Source organism: Podarcis raffonei, chromosome 16 (assembly GCF_027172205.1).
Source record: "Podarcis raffonei isolate rPodRaf1 chromosome 16, rPodRaf1.pri, whole genome shotgun sequence".
Classification (NCBI taxonomy): Eukaryota; Metazoa; Chordata; class Lepidosauria; order Squamata; family Lacertidae; genus Podarcis; species Podarcis raffonei.
The window spans coordinates 11,230,557-11,252,130 of NC_070617.1; the positions used below are offsets into that span (position 1 = coordinate 11,230,557).

Consider the following 21,574-nt stretch of genomic DNA (forward strand, 5'->3'; position numbering starts at 1 on the left):
CTAGTTTTTAAAATGTTTAATTTTTATTTATTGTTGGAAGCAGCCTGGAGTTGGATGGGTAATAATAATAATAATAATAACAGGATGTCCCTATTTTCATTGGAGAAATGTTGGAGGGTATGGGATTGTGCTGCCAGTCATGCCCACTTTCTGCCACTGACATGGCTGGAACATTTGAAGACGGTGTGTAGTGTCCTGCCGCCAACCTGTGTAGTTTGGGCCTAATCCTTCTCTTTTTTAATGAGATTACCAAATTGACCTAAGACATTGTTTTGTTTCACATAGTTCTTGATGCACTACAGGCACATTCACAAAGCATGAAACTACCCAGCATACGTGGTAGATACCTTCAGAAATAAAGAAGCAAATGTTTGCAGGTGGTGAAGTGAGAAAAAAAGAGGGAGAGTTCCTGTGTTACTGTAAAGTACTGTGTGTTTTTGGTCGCACTTTGGGGCAGGGGCTAGCAATCTTCTTCAGCTGTGGGCTGGTCCACTGTTCCTCAGAGCCATAGCTGCCAACTTTCCCCTTTTCTTGCGAGGAATCCTATTTGGAATAAGGGAATTTCCCTTTAAAAAAGGGAAACGTTGACAGCTATGTTCAAGAGCATGTGGGGGCCTGGACTATATTTTGGAAAAAAAATAATGAACGAATTCCTATGCCCCATAAATAACCCCGAGATGCATTTTAAATAAAAGCACACGTTCTACTCGATGTAAAAATACCAGGCAAGCCCCACAAGTAACCCAGAGATGCATTTTAAATAAAAGGACACATTCTACTCATGTAAAAACACGTCGATTCCTGGACCATCCGCAGGCTGGATTGAGAAGGCGATTGGGCCGCATCCAGCCCACGGGCCTTAGGTTGCCTACCCCTGCTTTGGGGGATCAAGAGAGAAGGTGGAGTGTAAAAGATTCAATAAATAAACCTTTTTACTGGCAAGGGCTCTGTGTCTTTAAGAGTTGCCAACACGTAGTAATTTAACTAGTGCAGCACCCTCGATTTGCATGCTGCACCTGTCTAATTTCTGCCAGTTATGCAACTTTTAAAAACGTAAGAGCCGCTGTCAGGGGCAACAAGATAAAACAACTTTTCCCTTCTTAATGTGAGACTTTTAAGGGCAAGATGGCGGTTCGAGAGAAGCCGCCCAATTAAAAAGCAGCTTGGACTGTTCCTAGGCAGAGTAACTTTGAGAGCTCTATATTCTGATTGGTGAATATTCTCCTCTTGCAATACGCCCGCCCCAACGGGCGTTAGCTGCCCGCTCAAAGTCTATCACTGTGCACGTAGGCGCGGGAAAACGCATGCACCGTTCAAAGCAAAAGGGGTGCTTAACAGATCGTTTGAGTAAATAAAAAATCAACCGAGGCCGCGCGAACTAAAGGGAACTTTTTAAACTACAGTGGGATCGAAAGAGGAAAGGGCGGGGACGCGAAGGGGCAGCAAGCGCGCATGCGCCCCAACGAAGCCCATGCGTAGTTGTGCTGCTTGCCCTCATCGACGGGCTGCTGGCTATCCACGCCTGCGCGATGCGCCTCACTGCCTAGCCGGCCCGTCCTCCGAGCCTGCGCGGCAGCCATTTTCGCCAGGCTGCGCTTGCGCGTTAGAAGTCGTCGAAGGCGAGGGAGCCGTGCTTGCGGGGTGGTGGAGGGGGGAGCGCTGCTGGACGGCGCAGGCGCGGGCGCGCGCGCCGAACTCGGACTGCAGGGGTGTAGGCCTCCGCTCAGGGAAGAGCGAGCGAGCGTGAGAGCACCGCGCAGGCGCAGTCCCTCCGGAGCGCCTTTCGTTCGCTTAATTCCTCCTCCTCCTCCCCCCTCCCTCCTCCTCCCCCCCCTCATCCGCGGAGCGCGCGCGCCATGGACGTGAAGCGGCTGAAGGTGACGGAGCTGCGGGCCGAGCTCGGGCGGCGAGGCCTGGATTCGCGCGGCTTGAAAGTGGAGCTGGCCCAGCGGCTCCAGGAGGCCTTGGACGCCGAGATGTTGGCGGCCGGGCCTGAGGAGGCCGGGGCGGAGTCGGCAGCCGCGGCGGCGGCCGGGCATAGCCTCGGCAGGCCCCGCTTGGGAGGCGGCGAAAACAACGAGGGCGGCGGCGACGACGAAGAAGACGAGGAGGACGAGGAAGAGGACGAGGACGAAGAAGCGCTGCTGGCCGACGAGGAGGAGCAGCAACGGGAGGCGGCGGCGGCGAGCGGCGGCCAGGCCCAGGCCCAGCCCCAGCAGGCCGGCGAGCAGCACGAAGGCCAGGCCCAGCCCGGCGGCAGCGGCGGCGGCGGCGGGGTCAACGGCGCCCAGCGGCCTTCGAAGGAGGAAGGAGGCGGCGGCGGGGTTGGCGAGGAGGCGGCGGGAGAGGCCGCGGCCAAGGAGGGAGCCGAGCAAGAGGGTAAGGCGGGAATCGTGGCTGGGCTGGCTGGGGGGGGGCGGAGTGTAACGGTCGCTTCGCATCGCGGCTGTTGGCCGCCAGGCAAAGCTCCTGCCTACGTTGTTGGTGGGCTGCCTCTGGTTTAGGGGACGCATCCGGCGAAGTTCTGCTCAAGAGCCTCCCCGAGATGAAACGAGCGGACCCAGATTCAGGTCGTGTCGACGCGCTCCAGTGAGTGGGGCTACTCTTGAGCAGGGCGAGCGTGGGATGCAACCCCCCAGTCCATTGATTTCATGGGTGAAAGTGCACCATTTCGGATCAATGAACTTAGCAGAAGTTTCAATGGGCCTCCTCAGAGCAGGGCTGACGTCGGTACGGATGAAAGCAAACAGTAAAGCCCCGTGTCTTTATTTGTTTCTCATCAGCATCCTCGTTGTTACTTATACGTTGTAATATTAGGGTTGCATGAAACCGTGTTCTGCAAACTAGACTCATTGAAATAAATGGCCCCAAGTTAGTAACGTCTATTAATTTAACTGGATCTACCCTGTGTATCACTATAGTTGGGTACCACCTTGTGTTCATTCTACCTACGTATTGCCATCATTATTACTACCTATTTGTTGAGAGGTGGTTAACTACGGCATCCTCAATGTCTTACCTATTCTCTGTTACCACTAATGCTGTTTTTATTTGTTGTTACCCCTGTGTTGTCATTCTTATCCTCGTTGTGAGGCATTCTGAAGGGCAGCTATGCCACAGCACATCCTGTGCATCTTTTACTTGCAATTAACTTTTGTTGGATTAGTGGTGCTAACCTGCAAATTAATGTGCATACGGATGGGGGATGCACAGGGTTGCAGCTTTAGTGGTGGATAAGCCCTCTTTAAATCAGTGAATCTTGCTTCTGGGTAAAAAATGTGTAGGATTTTGGCTGTTGAATTGTATTTTTGTGTACACTTTACCCAGAAGTAAGCTCCCAATTAACACAATTGGATTAGCTTTTGAGTAAACATGTGTATTGTGGTAGATCTCTAATGGCCCAGTGACTTGTTATTGGTTGTAGAACAAAAGTAAAATACTCGACAGGTTTATTGTGGGCCAACAGGTAAATTCATAACTGCAGAAGATGGTGTTATCACCAATTAACTGCTGTTGTGAATAGCCAGTGTGCAATTTATATGCAGTTGACCTAGCATAGAAATGTCACAATTCTACTGTCTCACCAGGTTTTCTGTCATTATAGCTGTTTTAGTCATGGTACTTTTCTTGCTCATATATAGCCATTCCTGTATATATATCACTGTAATAGTAACTGAACTCCTATTTCTCCTCTGTTGATACTTGTTTCCATCTTGTTTCTCCTCTTTCCTCCCCTGAATTGAATATTAAATTGGAAGCTCCTCACGGCAGGGACCTCTTTTTTGTTATACAGTAAAAATACAGTAGAAGTCGATAGAACTAAATTGTGTGTAAATATTTTTTTGTAAGAATCCCAGTCAGTGGCAGGCAGTAAGTGGTCCATAAGAAATTAGCTCTTGTGAAGAGGTGTGCACATTAATGGCTCAGTATAAATAAATAATAATCTATGTAGTGGCTAAATTGTTGTGAGTCAGGAAATATCTAATTTAAATTATGTCTGTAGTCCTAATATGTTTGCTGCCCTGTCTCTTTTTCCTTTCCATAAGTGGGCATTGTACTTTGTCAGGTTGGTGTAAATAAGGTTATTAAGATATGAGAGACAGTCTTGGAGTAGAGGAGTGTGAGATTGAATTAGGGCAAGGGGTTCTTAATCTGTGGCCCATGGACTCCAAAGGGGGCCATGGATTAGGGGGGGGGCTATGAACTAGGCACATAAAGAGAAGATTTTTATTTCATTTACTTCCTGTTACTTTGAGAATGGCCGGGGGGGATTTCTGAGGAAGGGGTCAATAGCTTTTAGCACAGGCATCCCCAAACTCGGCCCTCCAGATGTTTTGGGACTACAATTCCCATCATCCCTGACCACTGGTTCTGTTAGCTAGGGATGATGGGAGTTGTACTCCCAAAACATCTGGAGGGCCAAGTTTGGGGGTGCCTGTTTTAGCAGATTCTTAAAGAGGTCTGTGGCCCCAAAAAGGCTGGGCTACGGGATCCTTCATTTAAATCTCCACTCAGCCATGAAGCTCAGTGCTGACCTTTTGCTGTCCACTCTCCCAATCTATCCTGCTTAACAGGGCTGTTGTAAGAAAAAAATGTTGGTTGTGTACTCTACCTTGAACTCCTTAGAGGAGGAGTGGGATGAAAATGTGTGTGTGTGTGAAGCACTTGTGAGGAGGCTAAATTACTAGATTAAATTCTTAAGGGTTAGTTCCCTATGGACAGGGATCATTTTGTTTTGTTTTGCTGGTAAGATTCTTTGTAAAGTTTCATCTATGATGGATTGTGTGTATAAATGTTAGTAATGTTGCAATTATAATTATTATTCAATTTTCTACAGTTGGTAGACAGGAGAGAGTTGTTTAAACAATTTATCAATTTCTGAATGTTTGCCACAAGAAAGTTACTTAGCATAATAAATGCATTATAAATATATTATGCATTTTAAGTGTTCAAATCACTGATTTTGTGGTTGTGATGTGAAGCTTGTATAAGGTTGCCTAAAAGTTCACAGCAAAGGTGTGATTTGAACTTAGGACTCGTAAATTGTGTTCTCACTGCTTTGGGCCATCAGTTTGCTAAGAAGACCTATGAAGTACACTGATGTAGTGCAGTGCCGTGGTCTTGGGCCTTGAACTAGAAGTTGCTGAAAGTGTTTTATTCAGTACTGCTGCCAAATGTGTGTTTAGGGGAAAGCACATCAGACTTCTCAGCCTCTGACTGATACTTTTACTTTCTTTTTTCTGGAATAAACTGTCCTTGATTTTTTTTTTAAACCTGCTGGTATCCAAGCATAGCTATAAAAAGTATTCTCAGTTTGTAAGCAGCTGCAGGTAACCAAAGTATGTTCTCCAGGCTTATTCACATGAAATGCACTAAGGGTAACTTATGTGCATTGTTTGGTTAAGTGGTAAACACTCTGAAAAATTGGTTTGGAAAACTAGTATTTCAGATTTGTGCATGGTGATGTTTGACTGTTATCAAGTTCATGAGAGCACACGACAGATTCTCAAGAGGAAAACTTTAGTTGCTGTGCTGTCTCTAAAGGTTTGTTTTATTCTTAAGAAAGCTAGGCAGTTCGGCTACAATCTTAAACACTTGCTAGGAAGTAAACCTCATTGACTATAGCTGGGCTTACTTCCTAGGGGAACATGCATAGGCTTAGGTTATAGCAGGTCCATGTGTGGCTCCTAAGTTGTGTGGTTGCTTATTGCTGTTTGCTAGCACTACTTTTGCTACCTGTCTATGGTTGCAAATTGAAATATGCTTTTACAAAAGGCATGTTATGGTGCATCATTGAAATAGGCTATTCCAAGGTAAATGGTCTTTCTTGTGCCTATTTAGTTCTATGCTGTTCCTTGACAAAGCAATTAACATATTGGGAATAATGCTGATATTTAGCATATGCTTCACTCTCCTTAGAAATTGGAAATACATTGAACCCTGTTTTTGATGAGAAAATTGTGGGGGCGTGGGCCACTTGGAATAGCAGTTAACATGAAAGGAAGAAATAGGAATTTATCCTTAGGCACACATTACTTAATACCCCCAAGATCTACATGTGGGCTCAGGGTGTGTCACATCTTTGCCATAAATCTGTTTTGAAGTTTGATTTGCAGTATGAAGTGTCATCCTAGTACTTAACACATGCCTACATCGGTCTTACAGATGTGGAGGCTTTGTTCCTATCTTGTGCATCAGGCATAATGCCACTGAAAGCTTGCAGACCTTATTGATGTAGATGTAAAATAAAACGTGCGCTAAAGAACTGGAGGCTTGAGAGAATCAGAAAATGTAAGACTTCTGCCCACAGGCCAAAATGGAAAAATGAAGCATATCACTTTGACTTCCAGGAGCCTCACTAAATCCATGGTTAACTGTTAGCGAAAAAGGAGACACAAGGCTTGTTTATAAAGATTTCCCTTAGGTTGATCACAGGGGATTTAGGCTACCCTTGGAGTCCTAGATAAACACCTTATGTGTGTTTCATTCCAAGGTAAGAGAGGCCAGAAGGGGCTTATACATGCAAGTGTGTTTGCTTTCAACAAAATTTCTTTTGTTTTTGTGCTTGTGTTTTCTTACAGCAAATGAGGATGATGAGAAAGCAAAGCAGGCTGCACCAGACGGAGAACACCACGGACTAAAAAGACAGCGGGATGAAAAGGACGAGCACGGCCGTGCTTACTATGAGTTCCGAGAGGAGGCATATAATAGCCGGTGAGATGTGGGTCATTTTGTCCAGGAATTCATGCTAGGTGGCCAATGAAGTTCATACAAAACACTAAACTGTGGGTTTAGTGCTTTGTGAATGAACACAAGCAAAGCATCAATTTCTCTCTCTCTCTCTCACACACACACCCACACCCACACCCACACCCACGGCTGGGAGGAGGACTTGGGCAGAGTTTAGTTTCACTTTTGCAGAATTGTGGCTTAGTGTTGTGTTTGAACCAGAGGGTGGTGTCTTTGAAACAAACTCTTGTAAGTATCAAAGTCAAACAACATAGGAACATGGACCATGAACCTGACTTGTTTTGACTACCTAGAGATTGTTTTAATATCTGGTTTGAAAATAATGCTAAATCAGGACGAAGGGCAAGCAGATGTGAGAACGAGGTTCCAGGGATTATCATGGTGTTTGTGGTATTTGTTTTCTTCTACATACCAATTTTTTACTGGATGCTTTTTTAATGTGACCTTGTTGGTTGTTCCTTTATATTCAATATAGATCCAAGTCTCCACCACCACCAGAGGAGGAGGCTAGAGAAGAGGATGATGAGAATACTGTGATCCTGGACACATGTATGTGCTTATTTTGTATGCTATGTGAACTGTGTAATGTAAAATTTAAATATCATTTCATAGAAAAGTCAGGACTGCTGTAGTATAGTAAGACTGCAACTGAAAGTTTTTGTGTTTTTTGTTTTGTTCATTTTTAAAAAAATAAATAAAAGCAAGATAGCAAGCCCTGCTATAACTCTGATCAGTTTGCCAACCCTAAATAGTATAGGACCTAAAAGACTTGGGGTTGTATTAAATGTTAGTCATACTCTGAGTAGTCTCATTGAATTGAATGGACATTACTAACCTAGATTCATTACAGTGGTACCTCGGGTTAAGTACTTAATTTGTTCTGGAGGTCCGTTCTTAACCTGAAGCACCACTTTAGCTAATGGGGCCGTCTGCTGCTCCCGCGCCGCTGGAGCACGATTTCTGTTCTCACCCTGAAGCAAAGTTCTTAACCCGAGGTATTATTTCTGGGTTAGCAGAGTCTGTAACCTGAAGCGTATGTAACCCAAGGTACCACTGTATTTCAAATTCTTTTAAGTCTTATCCCATTTCTTCCTTCACTGTATAAGGCAAGGGTTGGGAGAAGCAAAAATGGGAGGAATGGAAGGTGTGGGAGAAAAGCCCTTTACAAGTGATGAATTTAGTCCTCTTACAAGAGTGATCTGTTCCTCCTCCAGTGAGGTGGCAAGCCTGGCCTCCTACCTGTTCAGATTGCTCCCAACATCAGTATGCGATTCTTAATTATTCCTGGAGGGAACGTGTCCTTCCTAACAGGAAAAAAAAATCCCTCCTATGTTCACTACAATGTATGCCTTTTCTGTAACTTAACCTGAGAGGATTTGAGCACTTCAGCAAGAGTGGGGTAACAAGGGGTGATATTTTTAGGAGTTTAGACGTCATTATGAACAAAAGGATTACAGAAAGCCTCAAAATCTGATCACTGATCCACATCCCAGGTGTCTCTTTTGAAATTATTTTGCAGTGGCAGACATCACACACATGTTGGCTTTAAATGCATCCTGCTTTCCTTTCTTGCCCAGATACATCCGATCTCCACTTCAGAGCTACCAAGGACCGCTACGGAGGCCAGCCTCTGTTCTCCGAGAAGTTCCCTAATCTGTGGTCTGGGGCAAGAAGCACACATGGAGTGAAAAAGGGGAAGGTCTGCTTTGAGGCAAAGGTAAGGATGTTTCCTCAGGGGAACACATAATCCACGTTGAGACTTCTTGGAGCTTTCAGCAGCAAGTGTGGTCTGAGCTAGTTAGAGTGATCATTTCAACAGACTGCAGCTTGGAGTTGTTTTTCATTGTGAATGGCATAGTGTAGCACTTGGACCCCTCCAGATCAGTATGAAGTGGACATTTAAGAGTCATTGCTAGTCATATTCAGAGTACGCTCATTAAAATTAATAGACATCACTAACCTGGGTCTATTAATTTTTATTGTTGGATACAACTCTTACTGCACAGTTCTGTTTTTAAAGTAAATGGAGTCTCATTTCTGTGAAGGTTGTTGAGGCGCAAGTTAACAAAGTTTATGTTGCCATTCCTTCACTTCCTATTGCTAGTTGGGCCTGCACAACAGCTTATAACGATGACAAAATTCAGGGCCAATAAATGTATATGTGTATACACAACACGTGTGTGTGTGTGTGAGAGAGAGAGAGAGAGAGTGTGTGTGTGTGTGTCACATGTTGGGTAGGTGAATTTCATCTGCCAAGGAATTGAGGCTTGAGGTATTGTTACTAGTTTATTTTAATTTAGGTCACTTTTAGGTTGCCTAATAACAAATGTTGCCTAGGTGATCCACAGTTATAGAACAAAAAATTATTATTGCAATAAAAGCAAAAAGCAACACAGCAATAGCTGCAAATGTGTCCTTTAAAAACACATAGTATAATCCAGTTGGTGTCATTCCAGTGATAAAAGGCATCCATTAGCAGCTGGGGGGGGGGCAATTTTTGGCAATTCCACTTCCTCCATTCAGGCCCCCCAAACAGATTTGCTCTGGAGGACCCCCAGCCCTCCAACATAAATTGGATTCCAGCCAAGGAACAGAAGAATAAAAATACAGAACACTTACCCAATCAAAGCAGAAGGTAGTAGTATAATGTGTAATCAGAACATAATAGTGAATTATATATTTCTTTTCTTTTGGTTGGAGGAAGATGTTTTGTACTACAGAAGTTGCCTTAAATGGGATCATCTGTGAGGGCCGTTTTGGGTCTTCTTGGGCTGATATTTAAATAAAGATCATTGTGTCGTTTTGCAATTGGACTTGGGTGCATACAGAAACCTTTTCTACAAGCTTCCTAACATTTGTCTCAAATGGGCATCGCCCCTTGATCTGCCTTAGGTGACACAAAACCTCCCGCTGAAGGAAGGGTCCACAGAGAACCAGTTGCTTCGCGTTGGATGGTCTGTTGATCTCTCTCGTTCACAGCTAGGTAAGCAGTACCTCCTTTCCGGCAGCAATGCAGCGCAACTAAGCTGGCGCCGCCTGGGGGAAGAAATCGCAGTTCTCAAGGTGAAGTCACCATAGTAAGTGTTGCTCTCTTCTAGGTGAGGATGAGTTTTCTTATGGCTACGATGGACGAGGGTTGAAGGCTGAAAATGGGCAATTCGAAGACTTTGGTCAGCCCTTTGGGGAGAATGATGTGATCGGTTGCTTTGCTGTAAGTGCAGTGAGCGAGGCCTCGGGCCGGCTCTTGAGGGGCCGCTTCGGTATCTTCGGAGTAGGCCGGGGTAGGGGAAAATGAGGTTCTGTATAGCCAAGGTGTAACTAACAACACAAAGTTAACTCCTGCTCCTTTCCTTGATGCAGTGCCGTTCAGGGGACAACCGTGCACTGCATGTGCCGTCACGAGGTTTGCCTTAATGCTTCTTACTAGAACGTCCCCATAACTGGCTGTGGTGTTCAACCAGGGCAGCTAAAAGCCAGCTTTGCCTTCCATTGCTTTGTCTTCAGGAGGCTATTAGAACATGGCTTTGAAAGCATGTGACAGTGTGAGGAAGGTGTGTGTGTGCCCAATCCACGGGGACTTGCAGGTCACATGCTTGCGCATCCTGTGTTACAGAACTTTGACAGTGAAGAGGTGGAGCTGTCCTTCTCCAAGAATGGGGAGGACCTAGGTGTGGCCTTCCAGATCAACAAGGAGCTGCTCGGCGACCGAGCTCTTCTGCCGCATGTGCTGTGTAAAAACTGTGTCGTGGAGCTGAACTTCGGCCAGAAAGAGGAGCCTTTTTTTCCAGTTCCTGAGGACTTCGTCTTCATCCATGCCGTCCCCGTTGAGGATCGAGTGCGCACTCCCCTGCCACCCAAAACCCCTGGAGAGTGTGAGGTAATAAAACAGACTTCCATGTTTCAGTTCCTAGAGGGGCTTCTCTTGTGTCCCAGTAATACAGTGTTGTGATGCTGCTGCTTAATCTTTGAACTCTAATGGATAATCTAGCGGTGAAGACTCTGTCTTTTACCTAATTCTGGTGAATTAGGTCATATCCACACATTCCACTTACTGTAAATCCAATTTAGCCTGCATGGCTTTCCCCAAAGAATCCTGGGAACTGTAGTTTGTTGAAGGGGGTAAGAATTGGAATTTTAAATGTATGTTGTGGATGTGACCTTAGATAGGAAGGGGATATGTATTGAAAGGGTCCAGAGAATTGTGTGTTCTAATTGCAGGGCAGGGAGGGTCTTCTCTGTGGTTAGCCCCCTTGCGTTGAAAGGCACTTCAGAGCATAGAGGAACTCTTAATGGAGCTTTGGCAACTGCTGTCTTAACAGGGACTTGCATGGCCCAACAGCACAGTTAGCACCAGTGCCCCTTTAACTTTTCTAAATTTGTGCGCTTGCTTACTCTCTTCCTGCTCCCCATTCTAGGTGCTGCTTATGGTTGGGCTGCCAGGATGCGGGAAAACCCACTGGGCACAGAAGCACATCCAGGAGAATCAAGATAAGCGCTACAACGTCTTGGGAACAGGCATTGTTCTCTGCCAAATGAGGGTAAGAAGTTAGAGGTCACTTCCACTTTTCAGTCTGTGTATACTTCCCGAGGGTGAATCTGAGGTCTGAGCGAATTGGGTGTGGTAATTGCAGATTAAACCTTGACTTGGCCATCTTGCCTTCATAATCATTGATGTAAGCAAAAGCAAGCGTTTTTTTAACTCACTTCTCCGTAGAAGACAGACAGAGTTTTAAAGAAGACAAGAGAGAACCCACAAACAACCCAAGAATGTCAGCAGGGCAGTATGGTGGAGACACCCTGGAATACAGAATTGCCCTGGAATAACATCCCTGTTGTCAGTTCCTAAACTCTTAACCGTGTAAAGTAGTGGCTTGTGGTGTGTGTGACATATTTCTCCTTGATTTGTTCTGTCTCCATATCCCCCCCCCCCCGTTTTATCAGACAAAGGGCACTGAAGTTGAAGAGGTCCTGGACACTGCAGCTAAAGACCAACTGCTTCAGCAAGCTGCCCGTTGTGTTAGTAAACTGGTCCAGATTGCCCCCAGGACAAAGCGAAACTTCATTCTCGATCAGGTATTTTTACATAAGTGCTGAGGGGGTTTAGTTCCAAGGAGGTAGGCAATGAAGTTAGAAAATCCAAAGTATTCATACAGTCTCCACGCAAGTTGACAAACAGGATTTCACTGATGACTGGGTACATGAGGAAGGGTCTTTGTCACAACATTTTAGTGGGCCTGTTCTTCTCCATGATGTTAGAGGAGAAGGCTTCGCATATGGTGATGGCACTGACATTCAGAAAACGGTATCAGAACAGAAGAAGCTACTGGAAAGGGCAAATAAAAGGCTTCCATTAAATACATGCTTAGGACGCAGGTGGAGAACATGGGGCCCTTGAGGTGTAGTTGGGACACTCAGCTCCTACCAGCCTCAGCCAAAATGGTCAGCAGTCGGGTGATGAGAGTTGTGTTGGCAACATCCATTCCCCACCACTGGCTATGAGGAGGGTGCTTTTGCAAAAAGCAAGACAGGGCAAGGTGGGAGATGAGTTCTTAACATGTGGAGAGATGAATTAAACTATCACCATACTTTTAGAAGCAATTCCTGCCCCTGACCATAAAGGATGGGTTGACCACTAGAAGTCTGATTATAATTAACGACCGTAATGTTTTGGTTCATTTTCATTCCTGCTTGGCTATGGTATCAGGGAGCCCCTTAATGACTTTTGGCCATTGCTGAGAGGAGGTGCTCTTGCCATCTCTAAGACCCGCATGTTTTCTCCCTTTTAGTGTAATGTGTACAATTCTGGGCAACGGCGGAAGCTCCTCCCTTTCAAGGGTTTTGTGCGCAAGGTGATTGTGTTGGTTCCCACCGAAGAAGACTGGGAAGACAGGCTGGAGCAGAGGGAGGAAGCTGAAGGAGAAGATGTGCCTGAGTCTGTGATGCTGGAAATGAAAGGTAGCCTCTGCAAAAAGGGTCTGTGGGAACACGAGCGAAGTGGTGGTGTTGGGGCTTCAGGTTTGTTTTCCCTGTTGAAAAGAACTTTCCTCTAATGATTCTGCACTTCCTCTTCCTCCTGCTTCCCTGTGATCCCAGCCAACTTCTCTCTTCCGGAGAAATGTGATTTCATAGATGAAGTCCTGTACCAAGAGCTTGCAAAGGAGGAGGCCCAGCCCCTCGTCACCAAATACAAGGAAGAAGCCAGGAAACTGCTCCCACCCTCCGAAAAGCGGACGAATCGGCGCAACAATCGCAACAAACGCAACCGCCAGAACCGCAACCGCGGCCAGGGATATGGTGAGGGTTTGCAAGTAGGAAGGGCTGCTCTCTGGAGGTACTCCTGACACTCTTCATTCATCTTTTTGCTGAGGACAGCTGTGGGCTTCCTGTTCCCCAGGTCCCAAAGGAAATCCTGTGCCTCTCTGAGAGTAGCACTTGCTTCACTCTTGCCCAAATGACTTCCCCAATCCTGTTCCGCTCATTCTTGGCTCCTTGTGGGTTTAGCTCTCTCCCTTTGGAGCCTAGGGTGCTGGTGAGAAGTTCTGACCATGCAGGATAATTGTATGCACACTTAGAGGACTTGGCTGCAGCAGTTTTTTTACTAAGATTTTTACTAATATTTATTAGTAGCAGTAGTAGTAGTAGTACACCACCCTATAACCACGAGTCTCAGAGCAGTTCACAATATAAAAGATTTGTGCTCATTTGATCCATTAAGTCACATTTGCAGGCTTGATGTCTGTTTTAGGGGTCGCATTCAGACTAACCTCATGGTGCTTCCTTTGCTTGGCCATCCAGTGACCATTTTTACCAAATGATGTTGGCAGGGACAGATGGAGGTGTTGGGAGCCCGGCAACATCTGAAGGGCCACATATTTCCCACCCCTGTCCTAAGCTTTCATCACCTCCCCCTCCCCATTATGTACCAGCCTCATTTCCCCTTCCCCCTTGATTATAAGCCTTGTTTCCACCTTCTGGAGCAACAGCCTGGGGCATCTGCGCCCTCAGTTAATTTATCATGTATTACCTCCCACCTTTCCTTTCCAAAAGACTGCTACCAGCAGAGAAGGAGCCAGAGACAAGATTTCTCATTTGGATCACACAGCCATGAGCAATTTTGAAACACCCAAATTCCTTATTCCCTGTCAAGAGTGGTTTATCTTGAGTCCACCCCCCCCCTGTCCTTTTGCATAGCTGCTTACTGAGGCCCCCACCTGTCCAGATTCTGTCTCCCACCTCTGGCTCTATACCAGCTGATCTGTCTTCTGCTACTTAACCCTCTGCTTTGTGCTTCCACTACTTCTCCATAGCTTCTGCTCAAGCCCATAACAAAAATGTAGCTTCCACAGTAGAGCAGGCGGTCCTTTGTAGTCATTTTGGGGAAGGCTGGAAATCTTTAAAACTCTCACTGAGAGTGTTGTTGTTTTTCTTTTTGGCAGCTCAGCCCAGGCATCCAAGTATGCAGCACCCTCCTGGGCTGCTGTGTGAGTAGCCTAATGCTCTGTGGGAGGTGGGGCAAAGCATGGGGCGGTGGGGGTCGGAGAGGTGGGGAGGTCACAGTTTACCTTGCTTTGGAGTAGAGGACTGGGAGGAGTTGGATTGGGGCAGCGGGTGGTGATTCAAACACCATTTGAAATCGGCACACTTAGCATAAAATGGGTCGTAGTAGTTGTCAGCTTTCTATCCTTCTCCTCCCACCATGCCCCCTTGTGAATTTAGGAAAGTGGGGTGAGGTTTGGCTGGCCAGCAAGCTGCAGGAAAAAGCTTTGGCTGATCCTAATGTGTTTGTAAGTGGCAAATGTTCTCTTGCATCTTTGGCCTATGCTTCCTAAAAAAAATGAATGCCCCTGAGCTGCCCTGCCCCCCGGGCTCAAGTCCTGCTTCTCCACACACAAAAAAGAGAGATGCCAGGTTGACTGTTCAGCACTTCTTAATATTTTCACTTAAGCTGGCACTACTGTCTGATACATCTTTGTTTTGTTACATTCCTCGCTCCCCCCTAGCTGGTGGCCAGCGCCGAGGAGGCTACAACAATCGGGCTTATGGGCAGCAGCAACAGCAGCAGCAGCAGTACTGGGGGCAGCCTGGAAACAGAGGTGTAAGTATATCCCCTTGGATTGTCTTTGCCCAAGTTTGATAAGTTAGGTTTGATACTCTTAATCAGGAAGACATAACGGGGCCACTTTCCCCCCTTCCATATTGTGAAATTTCAAGTGATTTCCTTTTAGCGACCTTTGAACCTAGGAAGCTGCCTTAGACGAGAGTCAGACCACTGATCCATCTAGCTCAGTATTGTGCTACACTGACTGGCAGTGTATGGGGTTTCAGAGTCCAGCCTTATTCCAAAGATGTCCGGGATTAAACATGGGGCCTTTTGCATGCAAAGCAAATCCTCTTGCAGTTGCCCTCTGAAGCCACACTGGGCTCCTGGGGGAGGAAGGGCAAGATATAAACAGAATACAGTGGTACCTCGCAAGACAAATGCCTCGCAAGACAAAAAACTCGCAAGACGAAAGGGTTTTTTGTTTTTTGAGCTGCTTCGCAAGACGATTTTCCCTATGGGCTTGCTTCGCAAGACAGAAACGTCTTGCAAGTTTGTTTCCTTTTTCTAAACACCGTTAATACAGTTGCGACTTGACTTCGAGGAGCAAGTCATAGAACGCGGTGTGGTAGCCTTTTTTGAGGTTTTTAAAGACTTTGGCGATTTTTGAAGCTTTTCCAAAACTTTCCCGACACCATGCTTCGCAAGACGAAAAAAATCGCAAGACGACAAAACTCGAGGAACGAATTAATTTCGTCTTGCGAGGCACCACTGTAAAAAAAATAATAAAGTAAGAGTGGCTGGGCCAGCACCCATCAGCCCTGGCCAGTGTGTCCAATAGCCAGGAATGATGGGAGTTGAAGTCTAGCAACTCCAGGAAGGCCAGAGGTTAGCCACTTTTCCTTGAACAGGCTATATGTTAAGGGGCAGTGCCAGATATATGTCTCTGCATCTAATCTGCTCCTTCAATCCACAGGGATATCGTAACTTCTACGAGCGATACAGGGGGGACTACAATCGGTTCTACGGGCGTGATTATGAGTACAACAGATACAGAGACTACTACAGGGACTACAACCGAGAGGTAAGAGGCTGCATACTATGAATTGTGTCCAATGTTAGTCCTATGAAGAGTAGACCTATTGAAACGAATGGACACGGCTAACTTAGGTCAGAGGGCCTGCTCTGACAGAAGCTAGTTGGACACAGTCCCATGCTTTCAGAATAGTGGTTTTGCACTTCGCTGTCTCTGTTCCTGGAGACAACTACTGCTGGAACTCTCATCTGCTTTGGTTCCAGCAGTGGTGCATCTAAAGGCCTTCCAGACCACAAAAGCTCTGGGTACAAGAAGTCTTGGTTCCAGGATTTCTTAAGAGAAACTTTTGACTTTGACTGGAGTAAAGAAAGGGGTTGGAGGGTGAGAAGTAGGTAATTGATGTAGGGAGCTTCGGTTCCTAATCCACCTCTGCTTTCAAAGCAACAACATGGCATTATTTAAAATCACCGCTTCAGTTCCCCACTTCTATAATAGGACCATTTATCTTAGATTATCCATTATTTGTGTACTCCAACCTTGCCCAAACCAGGTGCCCTCCAGAGTCCAAAGCCTCTGGAGGGCACCAGTGCATTCACTCCATCAGCATGTAAATAACATGAATGGTGCCCAACCTGTTTTTTGTAGAAGATGAGAGGCCCTTTGGTCTTGAGCACACTCATACCCTACTATCAGCATAATAACAACTCTCATTGTCCTTTTTTTTTAGTGGCAGAACTACTACCAAGACAGAGACCGATACTACAGGAACTACTATGGAGGATACCAGGGGTACCGGTGAAACCCCAACCATCTCCACCCTTCAGCCAACCAGCGAGGCTCTATTTGGGGGGCAGGGGGGGTGTCTGTCACTTCCCAAGACACAACATAATGGATGTGGGGCTGTTGGGGAAAAGTGGCAGCAGGGTTGAGGGGGGCGGGAGGGGGAGGTTAAAAAAAAAGAAATTGTAAATTTTTTTTAAAGTTTGTTGAAAAGAATATTGTCTTATTCTATAAAAAAACAAAAAAAACATTTCAAACCTAGTTTAGACATTTGTAATCAAAACGTTTGCGCAAGCAGGAGAGCAGCACTTAGCGCTGCCTGTGATTGGGCAGGAAAACATGACATCATAGAGCAGCTGGACGGGAAGGGAGGTGCAGGGCTCACATGGCAAAGGGGGAGGCGCAAATGAGGGCATGCAGGGATAAGCGGGTGGCTGTTTGGGCGGAGGGAAGGGGACGGGATACAACTTTTGGCTTCTCCTAACTCGTGCAGAAAAACCGCACTTCCTGAGCATTGTCACTCTGTTTTTCCAGGCCAGGGTGGTGGCGGCATGAATGTTCTTCCTTCTAGTTGAACCAAGGAAACCTTTCCCCATCCTGTAGCCACCAAGAGCGAACAAGAGAGGTCTTGATGTTCCTCTTTCAGAGTTCGGCCTACGTTTTCAGACAGTGAATTGCCAGGAGGCTTGTTTGACCTCATGTCGCTCAGGCCACAGAGGCTTTTCTTGAGCTTTCTCCCTATTTCTGCAGGTGCCTCACCTTGAAATCTCAGCGGCTTGCTTATTTGTGACCCATCAGACGGAAGGAAGCGCAGGAGTTTAGTTCGCCACATTCCCAAGTTCTTCCCGGGTCAAAGCAAGCTGCCTTGGGTGCCCTTTCTGCACCCTCCTTCCTTTCCTCCCAAGGCTTAGTTGGCCCTCTCATCATCTCTATAGTATCTGTCCTCTTTTTTTTTCCTTTTTCTTCTTAAGTGGAGTGGAAAGAACATTTTTCTCAGGGTTTCTGCAGGATCTTCTCATTGTTAGCACCTAACATGTATATAAGCAAAACTGCAAGCATGTAACTGTCACCTTTTGAGAAGCTTAGTGCTGAGAATACCAACTGGTTTTATACAGTCATTGTGGGGAAGGGGGGTGTTCTGTCCTTGTGGTTTTGATAAACTGGTAGCCTGTGTAAATAGGAACATGGGGAGGGGCGAAGAGGATCTGCGCTTGTGGGGTGGGTGGGGTGACAGGTGTGTATATGTGTGTGTGTGTCCTTGAAATATGTTGACTTCTTGATCCTGGCCCTTTGATGAAGCTTAATTATTTTTCCAGTTCCTAGAGGCTTCTATTGATGCTTCCTCTTTTCTTTTTTTTAACCACACTAGTGTGCCTAGCTATAATTCTTAAAGCATCCTCTTCCATGTTTGTCCAGTCGTGCAGATGGAAGAAAATCTTAGGCTTCTTGGGTCGAGTGGCTGGTGTTCTTTCCGGGATGTGGGTGGGAATTTATGTGTGTTGCAGGGGGACCTATTCCCCATCCTGTGGGTTGATTTATTTTGCTTCATCGTAGGCTTTCTTCCACAGAACGATGGGGGACTTTTAACAACAGGATGTTCTTCCTTAAGACACATTGTGTAAACGCTCCCTAGTTTCTTGGTACCACCTTTTTCCAGCTTGACTAAATTATGTCTGTTCCCAGACACAGGGATTGAAGATTTGCCTCTGTTCCTTGTGATTCACTGTTTGAAATTTTAACACTTGTTTTTCTTTTTAGATTGTTGGGTTTAAATTTATTTTGTTTTGTTTTTTGGCTACACAAGAATTCTCTTTCCAGCCTTTGCAAATGGTTCTTGTCTCCCCATTAAGAATGCTCATTCCTGCATCCCAGCCTGACAGAACAGAAGTGGGGAGCCTGCCAAGTCATTTGAAAAGGGGGCTGATGTGGGGTGGGGAGGGAGTGCGGAGGGCAGCAGCCACCTCCTCGCCCTCTTGCCTTTTTTCAAATATAGGAGTTAGAGAGAAGCAGGATTCTTCTATCTCCGTGCATGTGTGTATTCAGAATGTGTGGTTGTGTGACAACTGTTTTTATAACAAAGTTAACTGGTATTTTACATGCTTCAGGCCACTAGAAAATATTCTTCCGGGGAAGAAGGGGTTGTGTGTGAGAGAGAGTGCGCACGCAGATAGCTTCATTAACTGAACACTCGCATGGGAGCGTGATAGATTGATGCTGTGGAAAGTTGGTCTTGGGCGTGATTACCAGCATACAGAGTGCCAGCAGCCTTGATGAAAGCAAGAAGGTCCTCGGTCATGCCTCTCCAGGGGATCACTTCGAGAAGTTGCTGATGCTGTTCAGTGGAATAGCTTTTTGGAGCTATGGTCCTTTTAAAAAGTAGAATCTCAAAAGAATGACACACACTTGTCTTCCTGTGTGTGTTTTTGTGTGGGGGGAGGGAATGACTAAAACTGCCGCATCCTAGACCATCAGACTGAGAGATCTTAGCAACTTTAGTAGATGTCTTCTTTTTTCTGCACATTTTTGTAAAAAAAAAAAGGAAAGGAAAAAAAAAGAAATGGTAAAAATAACAAAAAATAGAAAAAAAATTCAGCCTGTTTAAAATCTGTTAGTGTTTTTCATGATTGTATGTCTTAGTTGCTGTAGATGGAAAGCTCAAGCGAAACGGAGGCTGTAAATGTTTTTACGAACTGTAAAACGTTTAAGTGGCCAGTAAAAAAGGGTTTTGCCATTGAACATGTAACTGTGTGGTTGTTTACATCTGTAACTTTCTTTCCTTAACAATTCTGGCATATGTAGGTTGAAAAACTTCCATTTTTAGAATAAATAATCATTCGCTTGACTCCACATCCTTCTGTTGCTGCGCTGACTTCTTAGGTGTCGTTGTTTAATGCTTTTGGCTTGTCTGTTCTCTCTCCCTCCCCCAAAAATAAAAAACTCAAAGACCAAAGCAATTTGAGGTTCCTCTTCATTCAGGAGAAAGCATAAGGATACAATCTGTGGCAGCCTTGTGCAACCTGGTGTTCACCAGATGTTTTGGAGTACTCACAACTTCTAACCACTGACCATGCTTGGGGCTGATGACAGTAAAATAACAATGGGAGTGGTGCAAAGTGTGAAAGGCCGTTTCGCATATCTTTTTGTGGGTGATGCAAAATAAGCAATTTGCATCCATTGGTGAAGATAGGATTTCAAAACAGCGGTTTTACACCCCAGCCCTTTGTTTAAACGAATTGAAATAGTATTTAGTGGAGCAGTTTATCAGCACAGACTGCAGTGAAGAGAGAAGCAATGTATATTATTTAGACTCACATAATGGGGAGGGGGGTTTGCCAGGTTGCATTAACACCAACGTGGTCCAGGTATGATGCTGCTCTGCCCTTTGCGTGTTAAGTCTTGAGTTTCATAATCTTTTAATAAAAGGGCTTTGTCATTTTAAAGCTGGTAATAGTATGGGATAAGGAATCTGCATGTGCTTAAACTACACCTGTTATAGACTACAGTTCTGCTTTCCCTTTACAGAGGGTGAAAGGTGACTTGCACATGTTTCGACCAGCTGGTATTCAGATCTAGTTGTTTTTTTTTAAAGATGGTTTCCTGTGCAAACACACACACACACACACACACACACACACACACCACTAACACTTTATCTATGGGCTCTTAATTTTCTAAATACTTTCCCCTTCAAAGCTGTTTGGACCCTGTATCTGCAAAAAGATTTTTTTGTTCCAAGGAGCAATAGTTGAGCTAGTTGGTGACTAGCAACTCTTGGACCTTTGGCGTCATCTAAAGGGCAATTTACGTGCTTATCTATCTTTCTCTAGGGCCATGACCCCTAACCACCCCATCCCGTTCTACCTTTACAACAACCCTTTGAGGTAGAGCTGAGAGATGTACAAGACTCATTTAGTTCATTTCCTTGTAGAGGGGATCTGAACATTTTGGGGGCCGGAATAACCTTTACCAGGAGGTTCAGGCCCAATTAAGCCTGTGGTGAACTTCTTCCTTCCCTAATTTTTTTTTTTTAAACTTCCCATGCCGGCCTTGAAAAAATGCAAAGGACAGCAGGCACCTCATTCAAAATAGGTTGTCATTTCAAGAAACATTTAACAAACCAATGCTATGGAAATGCAGCAGCAATGTACACAATAAAGGTAAAGGTACCCCTGCCCGTACGGGCCAGTCTTGACAGACTCTAGGGTTGTGCGCCCATCTCACTCAAGAGGCCGGGGGCCAGCGCTGTCCGGAGATACTTCCGGGTCACGTGGCGAGTGTGACGAAGCTGCTCTGGCGAGCCAGAGCCGCACACGGAAACGCCGTTTACCTTCCCGCTGGTAAGTGGTCCCTATTTATCTACTTGCACCCAGGAGTGCTTTCGAACTGCTAGGTTGGCAGGCGCTGGGACCGAACAACGGGAGCGCACCCCGCCGCAGGGATTCGAACCGCCGACCTTTCGATCGGCAAGCCCTAGGCGCTGAGGCTTTTACCCACAGCGCCACTCGCGTCCCTATAAGGTACACAATAAATGCAATTAAATAGCAATTAAATTAGAGTGATGTGGCTTTCAAGCTCGCCTGAGTCAAAAGTTCTGTGGAAGTGGAAAGCTGCCATTGCCTGTCTGAAAATTAGCCTCGAGCTCTTGTCGAGTCTTAAATCCTAACGCCGCCATATCGGATGCTGGCACTGAGCTTGACTTAAGAAGGCCTCATGTTGCTTTGGCGGGCTCTTCAGTGATGTTCTTGAGAAGCGGGGAGTGGCCGCCATCGTGGGTGCTGGCGCTGAGATTGCCCCGGACGCCGCCATCTTAGCTCGAGGGAATTTTTGGCTAGGAGACCAACAGAAGAAAATTTTCATAAATGATTTTAAACTGTATTTAATGTGCTTTCATTGTAACCCGCTCTGGAACCTTAGGGTGAGGGGCGGGGGATTATTATTAATCAATCAATCTGTTATGTACTGAGTTGAAT

General features: G+C 45.7%; 1 protein-coding gene across 1 annotated transcript; it reads left to right on the plus strand.

Annotated features, from left to right (window-relative positions):
• Nucleotides 1-1,661: 1,661 nt before the first annotated feature.
• Nucleotides 1,662-19,554, plus strand: HNRNPUL2 (heterogeneous nuclear ribonucleoprotein U like 2). Its single transcript, XM_053369928.1, has 14 exons — nt 1,662-2,379; nt 6,582-6,714; nt 7,226-7,299; nt 8,328-8,467; nt 9,643-9,733; nt 9,849-9,961; nt 10,364-10,627; nt 11,166-11,288; nt 11,692-11,823; nt 12,537-12,705; nt 12,844-13,044; nt 14,751-14,845; nt 15,765-15,872; nt 16,552-19,554. The coding sequence occupies exons 1-14, from the start codon at nt 1,857-1,859 to the stop codon at nt 16,621-16,623; spliced, it is 2,238 nt and encodes a 745-aa protein (XP_053225903.1). The 5' UTR covers nt 1,662-1,856; the 3' UTR covers nt 16,624-19,554.
• The last annotated feature ends 2,020 nt before the right edge of the window (nt 19,555-21,574 follow it).